Raw genomic sequence first — 13,119 nt, forward strand, 5'->3', positions numbered from 1 at the left:
CACGTTCTGCACATGTAACCCAGAACTAAAAAAAAATAAAGAGTGTCTGGAACATATTATGTACTATGAAATTATTGGCTACTATTATGTTTCATACACTCTTTTGCTAGTAGTATCATTTACAAATACTTTATCACTCTGACTTATCTGTTTATTTTGCTAAACTGTGTTTATTAGAGAAGAAAATCTAAGTTTTAATGGAGCCAAATCTTCATTCTTTCCCTTTGATGTTGATGCTCTTAAAACACTGTTCTTTCCCTGATGCACGATTTCTTCAAGAGAAAAGTCTAACTGTCCTTTTCACATCTTCATTTAATCTTACATAACAAAAATTTGATCTGGTCAACTTTAAAGTTATTTTAAATGCGAATTTAAATTCACATTTATTCCTAATTTTAAAATTATTCTGATCTCCAAAACAAAAATCCTATCTTTTATTACAAAAAATAGTTGTTCCTAATCAGAGAGTAAATTTGTATCTTAGTAAAACAAGGTAAGACTTAAAACACACAACTATATAGTCAATCCTCCCTATCTGTAAGTTCTGTATCTGTGGGTTCTGCATCAGCAGATTCAACCAGCCACAGATAAAAATATTTAAGAAAAAAAAAAGAGAATGGTTGCATCTGTACTGAAGATGTACTGTCATCATTCCCTAAACACTAAAGTTACAACTATTTATGGAGATTTACATTGCACTAGGTAATGTAATAACATATATAAAGTTATAAGTAATCTAGAGATGAATTAAAGTATAAAGGAGGATGTGCACAGGATATATGCAAATACTACACACTTTATATAACAGACTTGAGCATCCACGATTTTGGTATCCTTGGAGGTTTTGGAATCAACTCCCCACAGATATCAAGGAACAATTGTATATGTAAAATAAATTTACAATCACTCTTACCCTATGACATCTTTCAAAGGCTTGTTTGGTTTCTTGTAAAAGATTAACCACCACTTCCTGGGATAGAAAAGTTTCCCCATGAGTATCGATACTTGGCCCAAGTGGTAAGTTGGTACGTTGTCTAATTCTCTCCTTCAAATCCTGAATACTAGTACATCATAAAGAAAAATGAAAAAAAGAAAACATTTTACTTAGATTTCAACTTCGAGTACTTCCAAACTTAGTATATATCAACAACAACAACAACAAAAATGGACCAATAGCCAAGAGACCTAATTTCTAATTCCAATAACTAGTTTTGTGAAATAGAGTTAGCCTTGATCTCCAAATGGAAGATTTTCATCTGATAAATGAGTAGATTTGGACTTCTAATTTCTGAAGTTGCTTTACAATTCAGCCTTACAATTCTGACTCAATAGTAAAACTTGTTGGGTTTCCTTAGAAAGTGAGCTATTCCAAACAGGTTAGCATTCTAAGTGACTAAATAGTCCTGTTTAAAAAGAAAACTTTAAAAGTTTAACAATTTTAAAATAAAGTCATTTTAAGATTCTGCACATTTACTCATGATATTAAAGAAGATATATTAAACATAATTTAGCTATTCTTAATTACTGAGGGTCACCTGAAACACTTATATGGGGTATCTTTGGAGGGTTAGACATTTTTTGCTGTATCTTTGGAGGGTTAGACATTTTTTTGCTCCTAGGGTATGTAACTCCAGACTACTGTAAACTCACACACACACACACACACAAAATTCCTATTACTCATTAGTTTTTCTCTTCCCTTCCTTGCTACTACCTTTCAGGTATACCTCTTACTACTAATTTTAACTCTCTCTAATCATTATTTAATACACAACAAAATGGGAAACAAGAAACTGGTTTGTATATATATGTGTGGGGATTCTGGACTCTCAGTCCACCAAAGTCATTCTGTCTCTTTTTAGAATCTGGTTTCCAGGCAGTTAAAGCCTGGTAGCTGAGTTGCCAACTATCCTTGGAGCAAGTTACTTTCTTCTAGTCTGTAACTAATTGCAGGCTTTAAGGTATTCATTTAATAGTTTTCTTATGCTAAAGTCTCTGAACAAAACTCACCAATTCAAGGTACTTAAACTGCAAACTATTTTCTATTTTTTTCACACCTGCAACAGTAACAAAATAAGATGTGTTTTCTGGTCAATAACCTGGAATTTATTCTATCTAGAAAAAAAAATGAAAGAAACTATGGAACTTTTTATATTACTAGTGTTCTGCTTGATAGTTTTAAAAAATTATTTTTTTATTGACAAATATCTGCTTTACTTTTTTTGACGTAGAGTCTTGCTTTGTCGCCCAGGCTGTACGTAGTGCAGTGGTGTGCTCTTGGCTCACTGCAGCCTCCGCTGCCCGGATTCAAGTGATTCTCCTGCTTCAGCCTCCCGAATGGCTGGGATTACAGGTGCCTGCCACCACGCCCAGCTAATTTCTGTGTTTTTAGTAGAGATGGGGTTTCACCATGTTGGCCAGGCTGGTCTCAAACTCCAGACCTCAGGTGATCAGCCCACCTCGGCCTCCCAAAGTGCTGGGATTACAGGCGTGAGTTACTGCACCCGGCCTACATTTTAATCATGTTATGTTAGGTCATTTCAACATGTGGTTTAAGAGCAAGATTTGATCAATAATATAAGAATCTGGATTAAAAGAACTCTTCATAAAAAATTCTAATGATAGTCAACATTTGATAAATTTGCCCAAATAGAATGAAGTTATTAATGTCTTCAGTTTTAACAGTAGTATTTAACAAAAATACTCACCCTCCTGTGCCAATGGATCTCTTTTGATGGTTTTTCGAATCATAATAGCGCTGAAGGATCATAGCACTTCTGCTTTTCAAATATCCAGTCTCCACCTCAATATAGTTCTCCAAATAGGAAATGAAAATGGATTTGATAAGCTTAGACAAGAAAGTCTGTTTATCAGTACCTAAATTAAACTCCATCAGCTTGCTGGAAAGATTGGTGGTTCTTTTCATGAAAAAGGGGGAGAAAAAGATTAATATATGTTTTAGGTATAGTAACAATATTAAGGAATACAAATTTTTACAATGTGACTTTAATGATTTATGTTAAGCCACCATTTCTTAAACTCCGGGAGAGTACTTACGATGCAGAGATCAACTCTACAGGGTTACATGTAAAAGTACAGTGAAATATTATGAACAACTTTATGGTTTTGAGAACTGTTACAAATTCCTAGGAAAAGAAATTGTGAGGCAATGAACTAGTCCAGAAATGGCGACAGTGGCAGACTGGCCTCAAGTATGTCTAATGCCATTCATCGCATGTGACCCAAAACAGAGTACTGAGAGATCTACTGTCTGTTCACCCTCTTTTGTTTTGTCCTTGTAGACTTTCCCTCTAATTTTCTATTTCCCGTTGCTGAAGATAGGGTCAAAACAGTGTTGTTGTTGAGATGGACTTCCTCATTACAGTAACTTTGGAAAAACCTTCTCCCAAAATGAAGACACTGAAGAAGAGTAATAGGGTGGGGAAAAGTCAAGAGAAAAAAACCCCCACAAAACTCCATATGAAGCTTCTGAGATAATCTCTAAGAGTAACACTGACATTTATAAAAGCACAAAAAAAGTTCCTACATAAGACTTAGAGCTGAAACTATCGTTTAAGATTACATCACTTCCTTTTGCAGTTTCTAAAGTTTTGACTGCAGATAAATGTACACTAATGCTTAGAGAAAAGATAAAGCATAACATCCAATTCCTCAAGTTAATGTATTAAGAATGTTGTACAATACAGTCTTGTGCAATAACTAGTCTATACAGCTAAGCATTTAGTGCTAAAAGGTAAACTGGTGACAAACTTATTCAAAAATACCTGAATACTTCCTCATTTTCTATCAAAAAAATAAAAAAATCTGTTATCTATTATTTTCTAATCATTAAAAATTTACCTTGTATAGAGATCATAGAGATTTTTGAGATACTGCTCTGCATCAGACTTCCTACATTCTTCTAATTGCTCTTTCACAAAACTCTAAAAGAAAAAGGTTAATATTCTGTTAATTAGGCAAACATTAAATTCTGTAACTTCTCAAGATATTCTTTTAAAATTCACTCCACAGTTTTGAACCTTTCTGACTTACAATCCAATCAAAAAGGTAATGTACAGAAAACAGACCAATCATAAAATATTTTAAAACAGGTTTTTAAATTTTACAGCTTCTCGTATTTACCTGTAGAGGATCTATATCAGTCTCAGGAATAAGTATTAAGAATTTAGAAATACCTTTCCTTTTAAATTGGCCTATTCTGCTCTGTGAGGTAGATCAAAAAACAAAACTGAGAGTATAAATAATAGAGTCAATTCCTTAAAGCAGCATTTCCCAAACTGAGCTCCAGGTAATACTAGTGTTCTTTCAGACATCTATAGGCATTACTATAAAACAGGGTTTCTTAGTAAATGTGTGAAATGCTATACATTACATCCCCACTTCTTGAGAATGACAACACTATCAAAATTCCCGAATTGTGTTAAAATTAAAAAAAAGCAAGCATTTATTGAATGTTGTTTAATCCAGTAGTAAACATAGTTTAGGAAATGTTATCTGAAAGTACAGTGATATGTGGGTAAATTGAATTTCTGTGTTTTCCCTTTTCATGTTAGTACCATATTATTAAAAATTCTACAGACTGGGCCAGGCACGGTGGCTCACGCCTGTAATCCCAGCACTTTGGGAGGCCAAGGCAGGTGGATCACAAGGTCAGAAGATCGAGACCATCCTGGCTAACATGGTGAAACCCTGTCTCTACTAAAAATATAAAAAACTAGCTGGGCGCGGCGGCGGGCACCTGTAGTCCCGGCTACTCGGGAGGCTGAGGCAGGAGAATGGTGTAAACCCGGGAGGCGGAGCTTGCAGTGAGCTGAGATCTGGCCACTGCACTCCAGCCTGGGCGACAGAGAGAGACTCCGTCTCAAAAAAAAGAAGAAAAAAAAAAAAAATTCTACAGACTACTCTTGGAATTCTTGTTCAGTTTCACAAATGACATCTATTGGTGAAGGCAGGGACCAAAAAAAAGAAAAGTCTTCAAGGCTATCTTACCACAATATATTATATTACTACTACAAATACTACACAAATTTCATGTGTGTTCTCTGATAATACTTACTGATTAGCACTTTCTTCTTGGTGGATAACAAAACATTTTTTAAAAAGCATGAGGATTCCTTTCTCCTTAACTAGATTACTATTTCTAAGGTCATTACCTAAGTAAACTAAATTTTAAAAATACTTTTAAAATACAGGAAAAAAATTACATATTGCCTTAAGAACTATTTACTTTGTTACTATTTAAAATTACCTGTAGTTTGATTTCAAATACATTTTGAATAAGTTTAGCCAGGACTGTTTCTGGATTACTGAAGATATCTCCAACTTGTTTGTTCACTCGTTGACAGAGTATTGCAGCATCTTCAAATATATCATTTCTCAAATAAGCACCCTAAACAGCAGAGGCATTTTACACAGTGAACATATAATTTCTAAATGATTTTAAAACACCAAATTAGCAAAAAATAATATCCAATAAAGTGTACTGTTACGTTACCTCCTGGCACTGCTTTATATAAACATCAACACAATGGGAGTAACCCTACAAGGAAGAAACACGTTGTTATTATTCTGGTTCAATTATAATAATTAGTATTTCAATAAAAGAAGTGTTATATGTCATAAAGCTATGTCTATTTACCAGTAAATGGCTGATAGCAACACCTGTTGGACTTAAATAAAATTAACTGTAGAAAACCAATAACTTGATAAAGTTATCGTCTCCCTAGTCACTTTCTATGATAAAATTTATCAGTTGGTACATATCCTTGTTGAACTTTAGACTGAAACAAGAAAGATGAAGTATGTAACTGAGTTCTTTAGAGTGATTTTTGTCCTATGATCATTCTTTAGCCATCTCCTCCAACTCCAAAACATACCCACTCACACCCACCCACCCACATGCATACACACAAACACACACACACACACACACACACAGTCAAGGTCTTGGGAAAAGGTTTTACATATATATATGTATGTGTCTTATATACATATAAAAATATTTATATATATTAAAACGTGTGTATATACATATATATGTATTTCTTTTTTTTTTTGAGACAGGATTTCACTACCGTCACCAGGTTGGAGTGCAATCATGTGATCTTGGCTCACTACAACCTCTGTCTCCCAGTTCAAGCGACCCTCCTGCCGCAGCCTCCCGAGTAACTGGGACCACAGGCGCACGCCTCCCCGCCAGCTAATTTTTGTATTTTCTGTAGAGACAGAGTTTCACCATGTTGCCTAGGCTGATCTCGAACTCCTGAGCTAACTGATCCACCTGCCTCAGCCTCCCAAAGTACTGGGATTACAGGCGTGAGCCACTGCGCCTGGCCTTTCTCTAGCATTTAGTTTTCCTTGCAAGAATCTGGAGAGTTGTATTCAGCTGGCAGTTTGGAAATTTACTTTTTAAACTGAATCTATTTTAATAAAATGTGTTTAAAACAAACTAATTTGTCATTAAGCTCACTATAATGAGATTTTTGCCTATTAATAAATCATACATAAAAACCAGTAAGGAAAGCAATATGAAGTGCACTACTGTCTCAAGAGCCATTCTCAATACTCATTCAGATTTTACCAAAATGAAAAGTCCAACAAATAGGCTTCCCTTTCCCTAATCTGATACAAATCAAAGAAACAGACTGAAGGAAGAACCATTTCTTTAAGCACTTTCTTTGCAGAAATATACTCCTACACAGGGATTCTCTCCCCAGTTCAAATTCTAGGAAAACAATTCTGTAATACAAGGTCCTGAGGTCCCCTGGATTTAACTCTCTTACTAGTCATATTCCATCTACTCTCTGGTTCCTATATTCTACCAGATATTTACAGTCAAGTTTTCTTTCTTTTCACCTGTATCATAATATGTGAAAGTAAAAAGGCAGACAGTATGATTTTATCAAACTATAAAAATTCACCAATATGTAATTGATCAATTAATTTTAATTCAATATTAATATTGAATATAAAACCTTAAATATTAAATATATAACATTTAATACCATTTACAGAGTATAAACTGTGGAAATTACTCAAAACAATGAAAATTATCACTGTGATATAGTTACATAATGATGGGGGAAGTCAGAAACTATAATATATAGAACTTACACAATTTCCATAGCCTTGAACACTAGTCTTCATTTTTAATTCTTAGTATTTACCTTAAAATGAAGTAAAACTGCTGCTACTTCTCTCATTCTGGAGATTTCACCTCTTCTTTGAGCACTGGTAAACTCCTGAATCAGCTGGCATTCTAAATCATGGTATTTACCTAAAAATAAAGTCATTCAGCTACACTGAAGCATACAAGGCATCCACGTCATTTAACAGTATCTACATTATTTACAAATATAATGACTATGAACATAAATTTATTTTGAAGGAATTACAAAAACTAATGAGATTATAGGCAGTGAACCTAGCCCCTATAATACACTGTGGCATATAAATCTATATTTTCAAGACAAAAAACTTCCAAACTGGCAAAACTACTGAGTGTTTCCAGAGTCTGACTGTCATATGCCATTGTTACTTAAACCAGTAGCTAACTGGAAAAAATCCTCCAGATGCTATTTCTGATAGCAACGCACATGAAAAATCCTACATACGGAAAGGGTGAAGAGGACTACAGAACTCTTTACTAGAGTTCTGATGCCTCTACCTTGAACTATAGTGGACTGATGACTGAACACCAAATCTCATCCTGATAATATGCAGTATTTATATTTTTTTCACTTTTTTTTTTTTTTTGAGACAGTTTCTATCTGTCACCCAGTCAAAGTGCAGTGGCGCAATCTCGGCTCACTGCAACCTCCACCTGCTGGGTTCAACTGATTCTCCTGCCTCAGACTCCCAAGTAGCTAGGATCACAGGCACCCGCTACCATGCCTGGCTAATTTTTCTATTTTTAGTAGAGATGGGGTTTCACCATGTTGGCCAGGCTGGTCTTGAACTCCTGACCTCAGGTGATCCACCCGCCTCGGCCTCCCAAAGTGCTGGGATTACAGGTGTGAGCCACCATGTCCGGCCCTATTCACTATATTCTTGAGGCTAGTATGGTTCTCAATGAACACCTGAACTTCACACTAATCTACTGTGATCAAAAATATTCCCAGGAAGTCTAACTAGCTGTGTCACCCTTATTCTAAGACTTTTTGGGAATACAGATGAATCTTTGAATCCTCTATGCAGTGGCCTACTCTAAATAGTGACCCCGGCTACCACAGAGCCTGCAAATTTAGTGGTCTTTTCAAAAACCTAGAATGATCTAACCTAAAATAAAATCCAAGACTGGCAAGAACCAAACTAATCATGTAAGGAGTTAAACAGATACTGAAATGCTTACATAATCTTTAAAAAAAAAAAAAAAAAAAAGAGAGAATCTTATTCAGAGAGAGATGTATGGAAAGCACACAATTTCCAAAATGCACTGTTAAATTAAAAATGCAAAGCATAAAGCTATTTATGTAGTATGGTAGCAATTATTTAAAAATAAGTGAGGAGAGAAGTACATATAAATATCTATACACACACATATACATGTACACACACACATATATGGAATTTATGTCTTATGCTTGTATATCCATAGATTATTCTGCAAGAATATCCAAAAAATTGGTAATGGTTGTTTTCAGGGAAGAAAAATCAAACTCAGGGATCTTCTATGCAGTGGCCTACTGGGGTAGGAAGATGACATTGTTCCTGCTTTTTCTCCTTTTGCTATTTGTTTTATTTTTACACACGTAGTTTTTTTACTTATTAAAAAAAGGTAAAATAAATACATCACTTACTTGCAATTTTGGATTTAACTTCTGAAAATCTGAAAGACAAAAACCAACGACGAGGTTTGTTAGTTGTGACAAACATCCTATAGCAATGTAAGATGCTAACCAAAGGGGAAAATGGATGCAGGGTATATGAGAACCATCTATCTTTGCAACTTTTCTGTAAATCCAAAACCATTATAAAGTTAAAAGGTTATTGTAAAAAGAAAAAAGACCAAATCAGACGAGAGAATACCGATAGGAAGCATGCCAGGTGATAGAACTTAATGTAGGTAATTCAGATGGGGTAGCTGGTTCTCATTTAGGAAATTTACATTGAAAATCAATTCTCTTTTTAAAGAATCAACTGCTCTGCATAAGACACTAACAACCCAGCCAGTCCCAAAACTGACTTACTGTTCTTACTTATATTTGCTGGCATTTTAAACACACTTTATTATTTGTCTCCCTCCCCACTCCCATGGTTGGTATTTTTAAAAATAAAGTTCAATCATTATTATTCAAAAGAAAAAGATGATCAAATAATATACTATATGATAATGATGTATTAATGACAAAAGATAAAAAGACCCAGCAATGTGCCTAGCAGAGTAGCCATTCGATCTTTACAAATTAAAAAACTAAAATACCACACAGTAGAATTTTTTCAAGTTTCAAATATCTAATTGAAATGCATAGCATGAAAAATAAATGTTTTAAGATTGTGTGCAATTGTTTGCAGAGAGAGGAAAGTGGCTGGCAAAAGAGATGCCAAAGACAAATGAAGAAGGAAATAAAAATCTAGACTGTTATACAAAAATGATGTATCAAAGTCACAGTAGATCAGATCACATATAAGGCCATATTAATCTGTGTGAAAAAAACTGAATCTAATTAGGATATATATTCAACTCCAAGGCTTGGTGAAGAGGCTAAAGCAAAACCATAAGAGAAGTATGTTCCTGAGTGGTGGTGAATATGAGTGTGTGTGTGTGTGGGTGTGGGTGTGTATAAATATATATTTATATATGAAAGTGTGTTCTGCAGTAGAAAAATAGAATGAAGACAGGGGAGGGGAATGCAGTCAATAATTATTATGAGCCTATTTTGAGCTAGATATTTTACCCATTTAAGTAAATAGTTCAATTCTGAAATGAGATAAAGTTAAAGAGAAGTTTTGGTGGGTGGCTTTAAAAATTATTACAATAAGTTAAATCATAATGCTGGGCAACTGCCAGATTATTATTAAGAATGACAGATCATCATTATTGCTAATTCTTCATGATAATCAGAGTTGAGAATAAAACAGACACATTTTTTAGGGGGAATTCATTACATGTTTGGGAGATAATGGTTAAGCTTTAAGTATAGCAATATGTCCATACTTCATCTGTTCCTGAAGATCTTCAAGTATCAACAAAATAACATGTCTATTAATATGTATCATTTGTAATATAGTAAATCATATTTCTTTCAAATATTCACATGGAGGAAGTACTAATTTACCAAGAGTTTATTAAAGAGTCTGACATTCCATCACTAGAAGAAATCATGAAAAAATTTCCTTCTCAGTGGATAGTTTATTTTAGGATGAAATCTAACTTAGTAATGGCTCTGGGGCCTTGTATTTAAAAAAAAAGGGGTTCTTAATGTGAAGTCCCTAGGAAGAGTTCTGTGGATAGGCTAGAGTCTAAAACACCATGAAATTGTATACAATAATCTGTGTGTATCTTAATTTCCTGAAGAAAGGTGATAGCGTTCATCAGCTTTTCAAAGGTGTCCAAGGCCTCCAAAAGCGTAAGAACCTCCATCAAGAAATAGGAAGTGTTCTCTCTATCGTCTACCTGCTTCTCAAAGTCCAAAATGTGAAAATCCAAATTTTACCTCAGTTGATTTCAAAATTCTCCATCAAATTTTTTTCAGAAGACAGGGATTGAAATTATTTCAAGACCTATCATTAAATTTAGATATTAAGAAGAGACTGTATTTTTTCAATAAATTATTTTACACTGCATGTTGTACAAAGTGAATAAACTAGCAAGTAAATGAACCAGCAAGTGCTCAATAAATTCCTGTTTAATTAACGGGCAAAGAAAATCATACAGGAAAAGACACAATTTTATTTTATAAATTATACCATACATTCAAATTAGCTCTTGAGAAATGAACTTGCCTATCAAAAGGTAACTCTTGGGCAATTAGGTGCAACTTCTGAATGATGTCTGCTGCTTCCTTTATCTATTAAAAAATAAATAAAAGCAATAATTTAAAAAACTTTTAGGCATATCAAAAAATAATTACGTATTTGAAAGTAGTAGTATCTCCCTGCAAATGCCCACAGTCCCTTCCCTAAAAAAATTTCCTTTAAAAATTCACAACAAATAAAACTTTATGAGCAACAAGAATACATTTGGGGTGTTATCAATAATTAGTCAATAAAATATAAACATTTATCTTTCTGGTACTGAAATTCTGTGATTTTTTTTGATGCCATAATCCCTTCCCAATGAAACCCATAGTTCAAGTTTATTCTAAAGAAATTCAAATCATTGCTTGCTGAAAGCCAAGTGTAAATCTCAGAATTCTAAGTTTATGAACCCGAAAAGGATAAACAAGATTTATAAAAATAATTTAGAGTATACTGCCACATATATCCTACTTTAAGCTAAATGCCTGTCATTTACTGACCATATGAATTTATAACACTTGTTCTAAAAGAAAAGATAAAGTTTAATGTAAAGCCCCATGATGAAATATAATATAGAAATGTGTATATTTCTTTTCTTTCTCCTTTTTTTTTTTTTTTGAGACGGAGTTTCACTCTTGTTGCCCAGGCTGGAGTGCAATGGCGTGATCTCTGCTCACTACAACCTCTGCCTCCCAGGTTCAAGTGATTCTCCTGTCTCAGCCTCCCAAGTAGCTGGGATTACAGGCGCATGCCACATGCCCGGCTAATTTTTGTATTTTCAGTAGAGATGGGGTTTCATCATATTGGTCAGGCTGGTCTTGAACTCCTGACCTCAGGTGATCCACCCGCCTCCGCCTCCCAAAGTGCTGGGATTACAGGCATGAGCCACCGAGTCCAGTCAGAAATGTGTATATTTATTCAAGTTGTGGAAGTAAGGAACTTAGGCAAGAGTTCTAAAATTCTTTAATGCAGATATCTGTGCTTATTTACACAACAGTGTAGGGGAGTTATATAATGTTCATTTATTCTTTAAATTTCAAATTAGTTCTCAGTTTTACTTTGGCACAATTTTAATAATTCACTTTATGAAGATTCATTTTCTTTTACATTTGAAAAGACAGTGAGACTCATAAATATGAAGGAAGAGCTAAGAACATCAATATATATTTTTTTTCTTTTCTCTTTTTTTTGAGACAGAGGCTTGCTCGGTCGCCCAGACTGGAGTGCAGTGGCATGATCTTGGCTCATTACAATTTCTGCCTCCCAGGTTAACGCAACGCTCGTGCCTCAGCCTCCCAAGTAGCTGGGATTATAGGCATGTGTCACCACACCCGGCTAATTTTGGTATTTTTTTTAGCAGAGATGGGGTTTCGTCATATTAGCCAGGCTGCTCTTGAACACCTGGCCTCAAGTAATCTGCCCACCTTGGCTTCCCAAAGTGTTGGGATTACAGGCTTGAGACACCATGCCCTGCCCAATATAGATTTTTCTAAGTAGGCATATCAACTCTGACAAACAACTGTGAATAACAACAGCAGACCCTCTTCTCCCTTCTTGCTCCAAATTATAGTGAATATAGCATTTCTGCTTCAGTCATCTCTTTTCTCCTAGTCAGCAGGTCACTGTCATTTTCAACTACCAAACACTCACTCTGTTCTGTTGTATATGGGCACAAATATTACTGCAGTATCTGTCCTCACCATGCCATTTAGTTGTATTAGTAAAGTCCATCATTTTCTCCTCACCAATACCCCCTTCAGAAATAATATACTAGGCATATAGCCTGCTCTATGCTTCCATAAGGAGTTTGCTCATGTTCTTTTAAGAAGTTGTCATCATCATTGTGCTGTCTGCAAACTTTGTTTAATGTACTAAGTAGAATAGAGGTAAATGCACTTGTTTATATTGAATTTCCATAGCAAATTATTTTATAGAAATTGTGTAAAGCACAGGTATCTCTTAAGGTTACAATATATGACATTTAGTCAGTTAAAACATACTACAACAATAGGTAACAAAAGCTGTCAAAACTATATTCTAATAGTTACTGATATTTGGGCGAGGTGAGAGACTACCCTTGCTAATAGTGTTAAAGATAATCACAGTCATCAAGTATTATCCACATGAGGTACAGTAAGC

At 34.6% G+C, this 13,119-nt stretch overlaps 1 protein-coding gene across 2 annotated transcripts in view; it reads right to left on the reverse strand.

Annotated features, from left to right (window-relative positions):
- The window catches only part of EXOC5 (exocyst complex component 5), a 62,750-nt gene that overhangs the window by 22,089 nt on the left and 27,542 nt on the right, over positions 1 to 13,119 (reverse strand). For both annotated transcript variants that reach the window (XM_028850247.2, NM_001261248.2), the window contains 8 exon segments: positions 10,966 to 11,030; positions 8,820 to 8,848; positions 7,188 to 7,297; positions 5,516 to 5,560; positions 5,270 to 5,410; positions 3,862 to 3,944; positions 2,709 to 2,918; positions 914 to 1,061 (listed from right to left, as the gene is read on the reverse strand). In XM_028850247.2, coding sequence (XP_028706080.1) covers positions 914 to 1,061; positions 2,709 to 2,918; positions 3,862 to 3,944; positions 5,270 to 5,410; positions 5,516 to 5,560; positions 7,188 to 7,297; positions 8,820 to 8,848; positions 10,966 to 11,030 — 831 coding nt within the window.

Source organism: Macaca mulatta, chromosome 7, assembly GCF_049350105.2.
Source record: "Macaca mulatta isolate MMU2019108-1 chromosome 7, T2T-MMU8v2.0, whole genome shotgun sequence".
Classification (NCBI taxonomy): Eukaryota; Metazoa; Chordata; class Mammalia; order Primates; family Cercopithecidae; genus Macaca; species Macaca mulatta.